Genomic DNA, 12,405 nt, shown 5'->3' with positions numbered 1-12,405 from the left:
TTTTTTTTTTTTTTTTTTTTTTGTTTTTTGTTTTTTTTGTTTTTTAAAGGATAAGACAGATAAGGCCCAAATCACAGAAACAACATCCGATACAATTGAAGGGCTAAACAGTTCTGAGTTTCTCCGTGAACCAGGATGATTTTGGCAGAAAAAAAAAAAAACAAAAAAAAAACAAATAAAGTGTAATATGTAGGTAACAGACATGGACTTTCACCATCGTAAGCCTGTGTGAAAGGAAAACCATGTTATCATAGAAGGAGCTTTTTACCTAAAATTCTAAACAGAAAGCGCAGCTAAACAGCAAAGTGTTAACACAGGGGAGCAACATAGAGGAATGGCTGGCATAGATTCAAGACAGCAGTTTCCTCCAGACAAGTAGGGGCACCCAGAAGTCTTCAAAGGCACCACACTGGCCTATTTTTCAAGTTAAATGATGAACACGTGAAAAGCCAGGCATGACGGCACATTCTCATCACCTCAGCATGTGGGAGTTGGAGGGTGGAGAGTTAGGTAGGATTCAAGGATAGCCACTGCTACATAGTGAATTCAAGGCTAGGTTGGGCTCCATAAGACCTGGTCTCGAAAACCAAAACAGGGCTGAAGAGCTGGCTCCATCATTATGAACACTTGTTACTCTTACAGAGAACCCCCATTCAGTTCTCACACGGCAGCTCACTCAGTCCATAACTCCAGTTCCAGGAGATCTGACACCTTCTTTTCTGATCTCCAAGGGCACCACGCATGAGTGGTACACAAGATTACGCACAAGGCGAACACTCATATACGTAAATACAATGAACCCTTACAAACAACACAAAAGAAAGCATAGCCAAGGTTTCAAAAAGTATTATTTCGAGCTGGAGAGATGGCTCAATGCTGAAGAGCACTAGCTGCTCTTCCAAAGGACCCTGCTTGGATTTCCAGCACCCACAGTGCAGCCAACAACCATCAGTAACCCCAGTTCCAGGACTCTTAAGCCTCTTGTGGCCTCCTGGGGCACCAGGCATGCACAGGGCATGCAAAACACCCATGCACACAAATAAAATAATTTAAAAATAAGTCAATAAAAGTTGTTTTTATCACTCTCAGGGCTGAATGTGTGCAGTTGTATTGGTGGTGTCTTTTACTATAAACCATATTAAAACAGCCAGTGTTCTTCGAGAACACCTTCATTTGATTAGGCAGCTGTGATAAGACTGATATTGGCATACAGTAATAAGCACTTAGTTTTGGGTGTTTTGGCTTCCCGGGCCTCAGTTTCCCCATATGCAAGCAATAGGCGCTGTCCTCCACTGTGCAGGTCCAGGGTTCCCTTTCTCCTTCTCCTCTGCAACTCTCTCTCTCTCACACACACACACACACACACACACGTGCACACCCACACACTGACAGCCAGGCTCCCTCCGCCCTAGGTCACTAGTGGCTCCCAGAACACTCACAGCGGTCCCTGAAGCTCTGGAATGGGACCTCCAGGTCTTGGTCTCTCTGAGGCCCTTCCGCTCCTTCTGCTTTCCTCAGGGGTAAATGGAGCCTGCATGACAGTCCACACCTGCAACTGCAGCACCCAGGAGGCTGAGGGAGGGAGGCCACGGGATTGTCTAAGGCCGGCATGGGCTTTGCTGCTTGACCTTGTATCAGAGAGAAGGAAATAACGATCCATGAGCACAAGTATCTGCTCATCATCTAAGCCCCAGGTAGATACTGTAAAAGGCTGTGCTTCTCGGAGGGATCTGGACCAGTGAGTGACCTGTCTCATCTTGAGAATAAGGGACAGGATGAGTTTTGCAGTGTGCTTGACAGCATTCTTCATGAACTCTCCCATCGAGATCGATGTCACTGTCCCTCCTTTCCCTGGCTTTTCCTCCACCACCGTGCATCTGTGGTGGTGAAGCCTTCCTGTTCTGGGAAGGTATTTACTCCAGGAAAAGTGTCTCTGGCCCTGAGTGTCCATCTCTGAACCGGCTTCAGTCACAGGCTATGTGACTGAAGTGGAATGGCCGGGTCTCCACCAGGCTGGGAGGTGCGACCTCCAAAGGCCGTGGCCTCACTTATTCACCTGGAAGCCTGGACCAGGCCGGTGGACCTGTCAAGTTGTTGAACTGAACCTTCGTGGCCGTTCTATTCCGGTTTTGCACGGTGCACGGAACCTGCTTCTGCAGCTCCTGCCTTCAGCAGTCGGGTGGTACAAGCTCCGAGCCGCCCAGAAGTGGCGTGGCCAGAGGCGTGGCTAGAGATGCTGGGGCGGGGCCTGTTCAAGGACGGGGCGGGACCAGCGCGGGCCTACCGGGGGCGGGGCCGGGGTAGGAACGGGGCGGAGCAGGAAGGGACGGCGGCCCTGCCCGGCTTCCGCGTCACGGCCCTTAAAGCACCTGCCCTCCCTGTCTCGGCTACGAAAGTGCCGTCCGAGCCCGAGACTCGGCTCCATGGACGCGCTACGGATGGCGTCCGGCGCTCGGCGGGGTAAGTGAGTGCTGCGGCGTGGGACGGGTGGTGCGCTGCTTTGGGGTCGGCCCCGGGAGGGTCCGCCGGGACCCCGCCGACTTCACCCTGGTGCGTGGAGCGGGGTGTCTTGGGGCACCTGGCGCAGCGGGGCTCTAGCCGGGACCGCCTCCCATCACCGGGCCCCGTAGCTAACCAGAGTCGCTCAGCAACTTTTCTTCCCGTGGGTCACCCTGGAAACTTGTCGTTCCCGGAACGACTCTGGCCGGACTCCGGCCCTGGGCTTCTTAGTTTGAGACTCGGGACGAAGGCAGTGGCCGCAACGGGGAAGCCCCTGGATCCCTTGCGCACTTCCAGTCCCCGGTTTCCTTCTGAGAGCCCCGCCCCCGCCTCTTGGGTCCCCTGAGTTGGCGGATCAGAACGGGTTTGGGGGTGGAGTCAGATCAAGTTCAAACTTTTGTGTCACAAACTATGAGTTGATGACCTTGAGCAATTTTTTTTACTGCCTGTGCCTCGGTTTCCCCCATGTGAGAATAAGACTTCTTGCCAAGAGTTCTTGAGAGCACAGCTTGAGCTGACACGTGAGGATGTCTTTAGAGAGTGTCACCTCAGTTCATGCTGCCTCATCCTGTGGGGAAGAAAAGCGGAAAGAGACCTACATTGGGCATTCCTTGCCCCCTAACCCTCTGGTCTAGTCAATAGGAGCTGTGATGGACGCCTTCCAGGAATCTGAAATATGAGTGACCCCTGTGAAAAGAATCCTGTCCGAGAAGCCAGCCCCACCATGAGTCTATGGAGTCTTGAGGACAGCCACAGCTGCCGGGGTCGTCCTCAGCCAGCCCAGGATCCTGTAGCCAAAGAGGCCTCTGCTTCCGAGCTGCAGATGAAGGTGGACTTTTTCCGTAAACTGGGCTACTCGTCCTCTGAGATCCACAGTGTCCTGCAGAAGCTGGGCGTCCAAGCAGACACCAACACAGTGCTGGGAGAACTGGTGAAGCATGGTTCAGCGACAGAACGAGAGTGCCAGGCCTCGACAGACCCCTGCCCCCAGCCCCCCTTGGTGCCCCGGGGTGGAAGCGCTCCCAAGCCTTCCACTCTAGAACCCTCACTCCCAGAAGAGGACAAGGAGGGCAGTGACCTGAGGCCCGTGGTCATCGATGGAAGCAATGTGGCCATGAGGTACGTGTCAGTTGTGGACTGGTGAGGAGATGCGAAAGCTCTCTGAGAGGCCCCACCATGTGCCAGGAGGATCCCTTAAGCCTCAAAGACTTCCTTGGGGTGTTTCATAAATGGCGTAAGAAGGAAAATGGAAGCTCAAACCCTTGCCCAGAGTCACGCCCCTTGCTAAATGGGAAGCAAGGATTCAAACCCGGAGTGGACCTTATGCCATGGTCTCTCCTGACACCAGTTTTCTCCTTTAAGGGATTAATTAGCCTGTGGACCCAAGAGCTTTCTGGGAACCAGTTACTTAGTCGGTTGAGCCATTTCTTGGCTCTCCTGTCAAGCTTTCCACTCAGGTGGCCCTTGTGGGAGAAAATGCACAGAACATGGAGAGCTACAAGTACTCAGTGAATGGTTGTTGTTGCCATTCAGTGGCTGAGTCCTCCGGGAACTCTTTCTCCTAGACCGAGCTCCCACAGAAGCAAAGCTTATTAGTTATCGAGAACTTCCTAGCCCTAACCAGCTGTGACCTGTTGGCCAGATATGGCTCTTCAGATGCGTGTGAGCAGGTGGCCTGACTCTCTGAGCTTAGGTGAACCCTGATGGGATCTGTACTGACTAAAGCTGCTTGAACTAGTCTGATCTCTGGGGGTTCCCAGACCTCAATGCTTGTCCCCTTTGCCTATCTCTCGGGGAATGGGGTGGGGTGGGGGTGGAGACAGGCTATGAGCCAGGCTACCTCTGACCTTAAGGAGCTCTGGCTTCTCCCTTCCATCAAGGCCGCACCCTCTAGCCCTGCTTTCTCCCAGTTCCCTGCACAACGGGCTGGTGAGTCAGGACTGGGTGGATTGCTCACAAGGAAAAGTTCCTGTTGGCAGGGACACGGGGAGACCCCTGCAAGAGAACAGGAAGAGGGGGAAATCTTTCCAGTTTCCCTGAGGGCTCTCCCAAGTGGACTGCCCAATTTGTCATGATGTCAGCGTCTTTCCTACCTGGCATCTGGCCCCACCTACTCCCTGCCCAGCTAGGTCAAGTGAGCTGTCCAGCTGGCCCTACTAAGTTGGTACGTGGGGGCAACCCTCTTCTATCACCTCTGTTCTGTCTTCACATCTTTAAAATGGGCTGATCCTGGGTAGAAGACTGAGAAATGCTGGCTTCCATGCCAGAGGGTGGTGGGTGAAACTGGTACCTTCAGAATCCAGACTTCGCTCTGAGGTTCTGAGCTAGAGTAGGAATTAGGTCTGACTTCCCCTAGGAGTCATGGGCTGGGTGTTCTGAGTCTTGTGGACAGCCATGTGCTGTGTGTATTTGTATTCTGGGCAGGGAAAGGAGGGGCCTGGAAAGGGGGAGGGGCAGTAGTGGAGGGCTTCAGGAGAGCTGATACCAAAGAGACAGACAGCCACTGTCTGCCGCCTTGCCTGTCCGCCTGCCTATCTGCTGGGGGTTTCTGAGCTGGGGTGGCCTCGGAAGGGGAATTCCAGCCTCACACTTCCTGTCTCAGCAGCTGCTTGGTTCCTACCCTGCTGCTCCCCACACACACAAGGGCAGGCCCAGCTAGCCCCCACCATATGCAAATCGTGGGGAAATTCACCTCTTGTTTCCTTCTAAGGGAATTTTCCTCCACTGGGCCCAGCCCAGGCAGTTCTTTTCACCTGGGGAGACTAGCCCTGCCTTGTCCTTGGGCAGGAACTGGAGTCTTCTACATACACAGCCCATCAGGCTGGGGCCCCTAACCTGTGGGCCAGCAGGGCTTTGTGGGTGGGAGGAAGTTGGTTTGCCTGGGCCAACCAAGCTTCCTGCATTGCACTGAGCTGAATGGGTTGTCCAGGCGTTCTGGGCCTCAGGCCTCAAGTGTTCTCCCTGCCAAGAATAAGGCTCTGACTACCTGCTGAGGGAACATTCCACCGCCAGCACTGCTGGGAGTAGGCATCCCCAGCCAGGGTTTTAAATGCCCAGAGGCAGTACACAGCTGTGGAACCCTGGCATCTTAAGATCCTTAGACTTGACTTTGCTGGTCCGGGAGTGGCCCATGAGTCCACAGAGAGGTCAGAGGACATGTGGACGCGAGCCATGGGCCGGATACCTACCTCATGTCGGGAGGAGACAGTGTGATGGGGCAGCACTGGGCATTGTGAGGCCGCCGCCTGGGACCTGTCCTGGCTGTTGAGGGAGGACTTCTCAAGGGTTTTGACATGTCACCCGGCTTCCAGAGGGAAGAGCAGGAATTTCCTGAGAACTGTCCATTACTTCTCTGGCTGCAGGGATGCGTGTTCCTCTCCATATGCAGAATGCACATCATGGACACTTGAGTTGAGAAACTGCTTTTCTCTCATATAAACTTTGGGTCTTCTGACAGGGCTCAATCCAGTAGCCCCACACCTGGCTTCAGTTTTCACCTATTAGCACTAGCCAGGTACCTTATAGAGTGGTGGAACCTTCCCTGCCAGCACTGAAAGAGATGGCCTAGGTGGACTCCGTGCCTTTCCCAACCATCAGGGCTGTTGGTACCTAAGCAACAACAGAGTAGTTCTGATCACTGGCTCCAGTGTGGGCCTGGTTACCCCCTCTGGACCATGTGAACAGAGGGGAAGGGGATGGTAATGGCAGTGTACTTCTTGTAGGCTTGCTGATGGATGATTCAGTGGGAAGCACAGGAAGGCCAGGTTTGCAGCCCCCACTATGGCTGCATGGGACACGGGACCAGAAGCGAATGGGTGGGGATGAACTTTGTTTCTTATACAATTGAGAGACCTCTAGACCTTGGAGCCTCCATGACTCGAGCTGTCCCACTTCCCACTCTGTGTCCTCTTGGGGCTCCAGCTATCGCTCTCCCAAAGCTACCCCACAGGATGTGGTCTGCCATGGACTTGCCTCTTTTGCGTAACATTTATTCTGTTTTATTTGCCAAATATGAGTTGTGAGTCGCTCGCTATGGGGCTGACAAGAGGCAGAGCATGCTGAGGAGAGAGCCCCAAGCCCCCAGTCCTCCTTCAGCACTCCCAGGAAATCCACCTTGCCAGCTGTCTTTTGCCTCAGAGTTTATCACCCTGGCATGAACTGGCTTGTCTAAGAAAGCTGCTGTCCACCATGCTTATGGGAAGAGATGCGGACCAGGGCAAGAAGCTAAGCTGCTTCTGAGGAAAGCCATGTTTAGATAGAACAAGGCGAAGGTCTGATGCCCCAGCTGTCCCTGTGAGCGAGCAAGAGTTCCCCAGCAATTTCCTGCCCGTCTTTCTGCCAGGAGTCACGCCCTCCCTGAGGCAATGAGGTGGGGGTTGTACAGGGATGGGCAGGCTTGCAGGGAACCAGCCTCTAAGAGGAAAAGAGGTGGCCTTTCACTTTCACACTGAAAAGCTCCTGGCTTCAGTTTTCACCTGCAGGTAACTTGCAGGAGTGCCTCCTGGCTCTGTTATTTCCTGACCCCTTGGTGGAAGGGTGACACCCCGCATTCCTTCCCTGTACCCTCTGGGGACTCAAGCTGAGACCTTGTGCACAGACTGAACTTCAATCCAGAACAGTCTGGTTTCTCCCGCTTAATATGGCTGGTGCCTCCCCTGCCTCCTCCGCTTGTGCCTCCCTGCTTTATAGTGTTGAGGGAAAGAGGTGACTCAGCCTCCATGCGCACATATACGTCCCCGTGGTCCCTGCAGCTTGGGTGGGGCAGGATCCCCAAGCCTCCTTTCCCCACCCCAGTTGTGTTGCAAATGGCCCGCCCCTACCCCTCTGCATGGGGAGCCAGTGTGGCTAGATTCCTGGGTGGGTCCACACTTTCAGGAGCTGGAATCTTAGGGAAAGTCTCAACTGGGGCTGGCCATCAGGCACTGTGGAAACTGACCCAGGGACAGGGACAGGCCCTGCTGGCAAAGGGCCATGGGCTGAGCCCTGCAGCTACCCAGCTAGGCCAAGCAGGACTAGAGTATGGCCCACTTCTCACTTCTGCTTGGTCCTGGGTAACCACAGACTGGCTGCCCTGTGAGCTAACCTGTCCCTCCTCTGGCAGCCACGGGAACAAGGACGTCTTCTCTTGCCGGGGCATTCTGCTGGCTGTGAACTGGTTTCTGGAGCGGGGCCATACAGACATCACCGTGTTTGTACCGTCCTGGAGGAAGGAACAGTCTCGGCAAGATGTGCCCATCACAGGTATATGTGCCCAGTGGAAGTGGGACAGCCTCGCTGTACCAGGGACCCTGGTGCTGTAAGCAAGAACCAGCCTTCTTTCCAATTCCTGTTGCCTTGAGCAGCACAGCTTAGATGGGAATGGCTAGAAGTCACCTGGTATAGCCTCCAGGTGTCTCCCTCATCCTCCAATATACCCAGTTGCAGAGGGGCGGTATAGCTTCATGATTGAAACTGTGGGTGCTGGGCCAAGAAGACAGGGTGAGATGCTTGGCCCCAAGTACCCCAGGCCAGGGCCTTAAGTCGCCACGAGCCATCGGCTCTTCAGCTGTGAAATGGGGCAGGGTGGAGGTGTGCTGGCAGACACTGCTGAAGGAGCAGTTGAGAGGGTACAGATGTGCGCAATCCAGCGCAGTGTGGATGCCCCACTGCAGCCACCACCCTCATGAGAGCCCCCCACCTCGAAGAGGAGGGAGTGACAAGAGCCAGCTTTTTTACAAGTCTGCAAATCTGGGCCAGGCCAGGGCCTCCTGGACCTCTTCCGAACAGAGCTGGGTACGCAGGGGACAGCGCCAAGACACTTCTTCCTAGACCCATGGGGTGCAGGCAAGGCACACAAGCCAGAGGGGAAGCAGGAAGAGCCACTCTAGGCTCCGCACTGTTGCTGAACGTGATGGTCCTGCATGTAGGTGTACTTGGTTTCCACACGGCTGGTTCCTGGCCTCTTGCAACTAGTGTGAACAGCCAGCCGCTGAGCCTGGCCACCATGAGCCACGGAGCCCTGTGGTCTGTCTCGAGGTCCCCAACGGGCTCTGACCTGCCTCTCTGTCATCCCCCAGACCAGCACATTCTGCGAGAGCTAGAGAAAAAAAAGATCCTGGTGTTCACGCCGTCCAGGCGTGTAGGTGGCAAGCGTGTGGTGTGCTACGATGACCGCTTCATTGTAAAGCTGGGCTTCGAATCCGATGGGGTGATAGTCTCCAATGACACATACCGGGACCTCCAAGGCGAGAGGCAGGAGTGGAAGCGCTTCATTGAGGAGCGGCTGCTCATGTACTCCTTTGTCAATGACAAGTACGTTCCTGCTGGAGGACTGGGAGATACTGGGGTGGACTCTGCTGGATCCATGGTCTGGGTTGAAGCTTTGGGGGTGACATGAGTAGCAGAGAGAAGGCGGGGGCCAGTGGAGCTTCTTGATAAAGGACTAAGGATTGGAGCTAGCTTGAGACAGGCCCAATAAGCTCCTAGACGGCTCTCTTGAGTAAGTCCACAGCAGCATGCATCCCAAGATGCTGTTAGCTTGTGGCCTCCTGATAGCCTGAGAGCTCCTGACCTAGGGAATGCCCTGAAGGTGACCCTGGGCTATCCCTTCTGGACTGAGGGTCCTCCTCCTCCTTTGGAGTGCCCCAGCTGCAAACTCAGAAGACTTTTGGGGCATCCTGCAGACAGGCAGTTTGGGGGCTGGCTATATAGCCCTTTCCTTGGACCCTCCTCGTGACTTCTATCTCCTGAGAATTCCTTTCACCTACTGCAGATTCATGCCCCCTGACGACCCCTTAGGACGACATGGGCCTAGCCTGGACAACTTCCTTCGTAAGAAGCCACTGCCTTCTGAACACAGGAAGCAGCCATGCCCCTATGGTGAGACCCAGCTCCATCCCCAATAGCCTTTTTTGCCCTGCTTTTCCTCTTGCCTGCCCCTCCACCTAGGCCTTCTTGTGCCCTGGTGGCTTCCTTGTACTAGACCACCTAAATCCTAAGTCTTCTGTGCCTCTTCCTTGGGCCGCATTCATAGACTCCCTCTGTTCTTCTTACAGGGAGGAAGTGTACCTACGGAATCAAGTGCCGGTTCTTCCACCCTGAGCGGCCAAGCCGCCCCCAGCGCTCCGTGGCTGATGAGCTCCGTGCTAATGCCCTGCTCTCACCCCCCAGGACTCCAGTCAAGGACAAAAGTGGCCAGAGGCCTTCCCCTGCCTCTCAGTCCAGCCCTGTGTCCACAGAGGCTGAGCAAGGCAGCCTGGATGGGAAAAAAATGGGGGCCAGATCATCCCCAGGCCCCCACCAAGAAGGCTCAACACAGACCTTTGCCCCAGCTGGCAGGAGCCTCCCTGTTAGTGGGAGCAGCTTTGGGCCCACAGAGTGGCTTCCACACACCCTGGACTCGCTCCCATACACCTCCCAGGAGTGCCTTGATTCTGGTATTGGCTCCCTAGAGAGCCAGATGTCAGAATTATGGGGGGTGCGAGGAGGCAGTCCTGGAGAGTCGGGCCCCACTCGGGGCCCTTATGCTGGGTATCATACCTATGGGTCTGAGCTCCCAGCAGCACCTGCCTTTTCTCCCTATAGACAAGCCATGGGTGCTGGCCACTTCAGTGTCCCCACTGACTATGTGCCCCCACCCCCTACCTACCCAGCCAGAGAGTACTGGTCCGAGCCATACCCATTGCCCCCACCCACCCCAGTCCTTCAGGAGCCCCAGAGGCCCAGCCCAGGGGCTGGTGGGAGCCCCTGGGGCAGGGTGAGTGACTTAGCCAAAGAAAGAGCTGGTGTGTATACCAAGTTGTGTGGAGTCTTTCCCCCACACCTGGTAGAAGCTGTGATGGGGCGCTTCCCTCAGGTCCTGGACCCCCAGGAGCTGGCCGCTAAGATCCTTTCTTACAAGTCCCAGCACCTCAGTGAGTAAGCCAGAAGGTGGCTCAGGGAGCTATCAGGCATCACAGATCAGGCTCCAGCCCCTGGCCCACCCTGGAAGCTGGACAGAGGGACAAGTGGAACAGGCAAGGGAATCCTCAAACCAAAGATACCATAGGATTGGTTCTGGCCCTGCGGCCCTTCTATCGATCCCGCACGGGTCAGAAGCGATCACCCTGTTGATACACATTGTATCTCTGTCATTTAAGGAGACGCTGCCGGTCAGGCCGTCCGTCCGTGGCTGATGCCCAAACCCTCTTTTTATTTTTCTCAGAGGGCGGGGAGGGAGGCCTAGGGTTGCAGAAGCCTGAGCTGGACCCCACCCTCCACCCTGTCCCTGGGATGCCGGCACCACCGGCTAGTTGGGCACCATGTGCCTGCGCTCTGAGGCCCCTCTCAAGCCAATGCAGCCTCATCCCTGTTCACGGGGCATGAGGCTTCATATTAGTAAGCAAGATGCTTCTTATAACCCACCCGCCCGCTCTGCCCGACTACCCTTTCGCCCCCACCAGGGCTCCAAGGCAGAGCCTCTGTTCCCACACTTCACCCTTCCCCACGGGTGGGAGGACACACGTGTGCTGTGTACAGATACAGACTTTAAGTATTTTAAGTGAAAAGAATGACAGAAATAAAGGATATCAGGAGTCCTTTACAGTTGCCTTTTTTTTGGTGTGCTGGGTGAAGGTAAAGCTGTTCTGCAGCCACCAGCCAGTCGGCAGGTAGCCTCAACTTCTGCCCTGGGGGAGCCATTTGAATTCACTGTGTCCTGAAAGGAGGGTTTCCAGAGGCAGTTGGTCCCATGGAGCTGGGCTTGGATAGGAGGTGAGGTGGCCTTGGACACAGCAGGTGACGGGTGCAGGAAGCAGAGAGCCCTGTGGCTTCAGCTGCATAGGGTGACACTGGGGCGGTGGCAGGATGGAGCTGTTCCACTTTTCTGTGCTGACAAGAATTGAGGGTAGGAAACAGGGAAATGACCTGGCAGATTTTAGCTGTAAGGGGTGAGGGGGGGTCTGAGTGGGTAAGGGAGTCCTTGGGTGATACACTCAGGGACCTCCCAGATCTACTGTTGTGTCCAAAGAACCAGGGTTACAAGGCAGGGTGGGGGAGGCCCTGCCACTGACTCTACCAGCTGGAGCAAGGGACTGACCTTCCCAGGCCTCAGTTTCCTCACCTGTGAAATGGGGATAGTAATGACAGCTACCTTACAGGCTTGTCATGACGACTCAGTGAGACAATGCATGCTGGGTGTGTGACCTGCCTCCTGCCCCACAGGAAGTGCTCATTAGGCATCCTCAATAAGTGTGACTCCCGTGGGCGGGCTCACAGGACTGATCCCATCCGCCACGTCAAACTGCCCATCAGCCCTAGGCAAGCCCAGGCAAGATGATCCCTCCCTCCCTCCTCCTCCAAGCTCCAACCTCAAAAAGGAACATGAGTATTAAATATTTTAAAATGAAAGACTATCACACGATCTCCGAACAAAAACTATCAGCCAGGGAAAATGGAAAAAAATGACATCTTTAATAACCCTACCTTTGAACAATTCCTCTGATTTGTACCTAATGGACGGTGCCGCTCGAAGTGTAATTTGTTTGTTTTAAAAACTAGTTCAGTACAGGACAGCTGTGAAGCTGTGGAAGAAAAATGTCACCCCGGGGACCCTGCCCACCAGCTCCACCCCACTCTGCCCTGACCATCCTTCACAAGTTCCCGCTTGAGGCAGGGAGCAGGATGCGCTGGCATGAGTGGTTGGAAGCCTCCCTCCCACAGGCATTCAAGGCGGCTGTCCCGAGCTCATTCCTCCCAGCCTCCTCAGGGGCTTCTATCAGCATGAGGAGATGGCAAAGCCTTACTTATACTTTACAGTGGAACAATATTTTAGGAGTCCGGGGTACTTGGGAATGTAGCCAGCCAGCCAGGGAATGTACACTGAGCATTCGTATTGAACACCTGGGCAGAAGATTCGGAAAGGCCTGAAGTTCGAGGTCACCTCTGGTT

General features: G+C 54.8%; 1 protein-coding gene and 1 long non-coding RNA gene across 3 annotated transcripts in view; one reads left to right on the top strand and one right to left on the bottom strand.

Annotated features, from left to right (window-relative positions):
• The window catches only part of LOC129679949 (uncharacterized), an 18,356-nt gene extending 16,205 nt beyond the window's left edge, over positions 1 to 2,151 (bottom strand). Inside the window, exons 1-2 of the long non-coding RNA XR_008720602.1 lie at positions 2,057 to 2,151; positions 1,440 to 1,628 (exon numbers count right to left, since the gene is read on the bottom strand). This is a non-coding gene — a long non-coding RNA (uncharacterized LOC129679949). The remainder of the gene's footprint in view (positions 1 to 1,439; positions 1,629 to 2,056) is intronic.
• A 219-nt stretch (positions 2,152 to 2,370) lies between these two features.
• Positions 2,371 to 11,054, top strand: Zc3h12a (zinc finger CCCH-type containing 12A). Of its 2 annotated transcripts, none has more exons than XM_055611512.1 (6): positions 2,371 to 2,460; positions 3,142 to 3,618; positions 7,601 to 7,740; positions 8,556 to 8,790; positions 9,251 to 9,357; positions 9,534 to 11,054. In XM_055611512.1, exons 2-6 carry the CDS (start codon positions 3,176 to 3,178, stop codon positions 10,397 to 10,399), a joined length of 1,791 nt encoding a protein of 596 aa, XP_055467487.1. In that variant the 5' UTR covers positions 2,371 to 2,460; positions 3,142 to 3,175; the 3' UTR covers positions 10,400 to 11,054. The 2 variants fall into 2 exon arrangements, with proteins under 2 accessions (XP_055467487.1, XP_055467486.1); XM_055611511.1 differs by having other exon boundaries at positions 3,135 to 3,618.
• The last annotated feature ends 1,351 nt before the right edge of the window (positions 11,055 to 12,405 follow it).

The sequence above is a fragment of the Psammomys obesus genome, unplaced genomic scaffold (assembly GCF_907164565.1).
Source record: "Psammomys obesus unplaced genomic scaffold, mPsaObe1.curated_primary_1811, whole genome shotgun sequence".
Taxonomy (NCBI): Eukaryota; Metazoa; Chordata; class Mammalia; order Rodentia; family Muridae; genus Psammomys; species Psammomys obesus.
The sequence above is the reverse complement of the archived record's forward strand: the minus strand, read 5'-3'. Positions and strand labels throughout refer to the sequence as shown.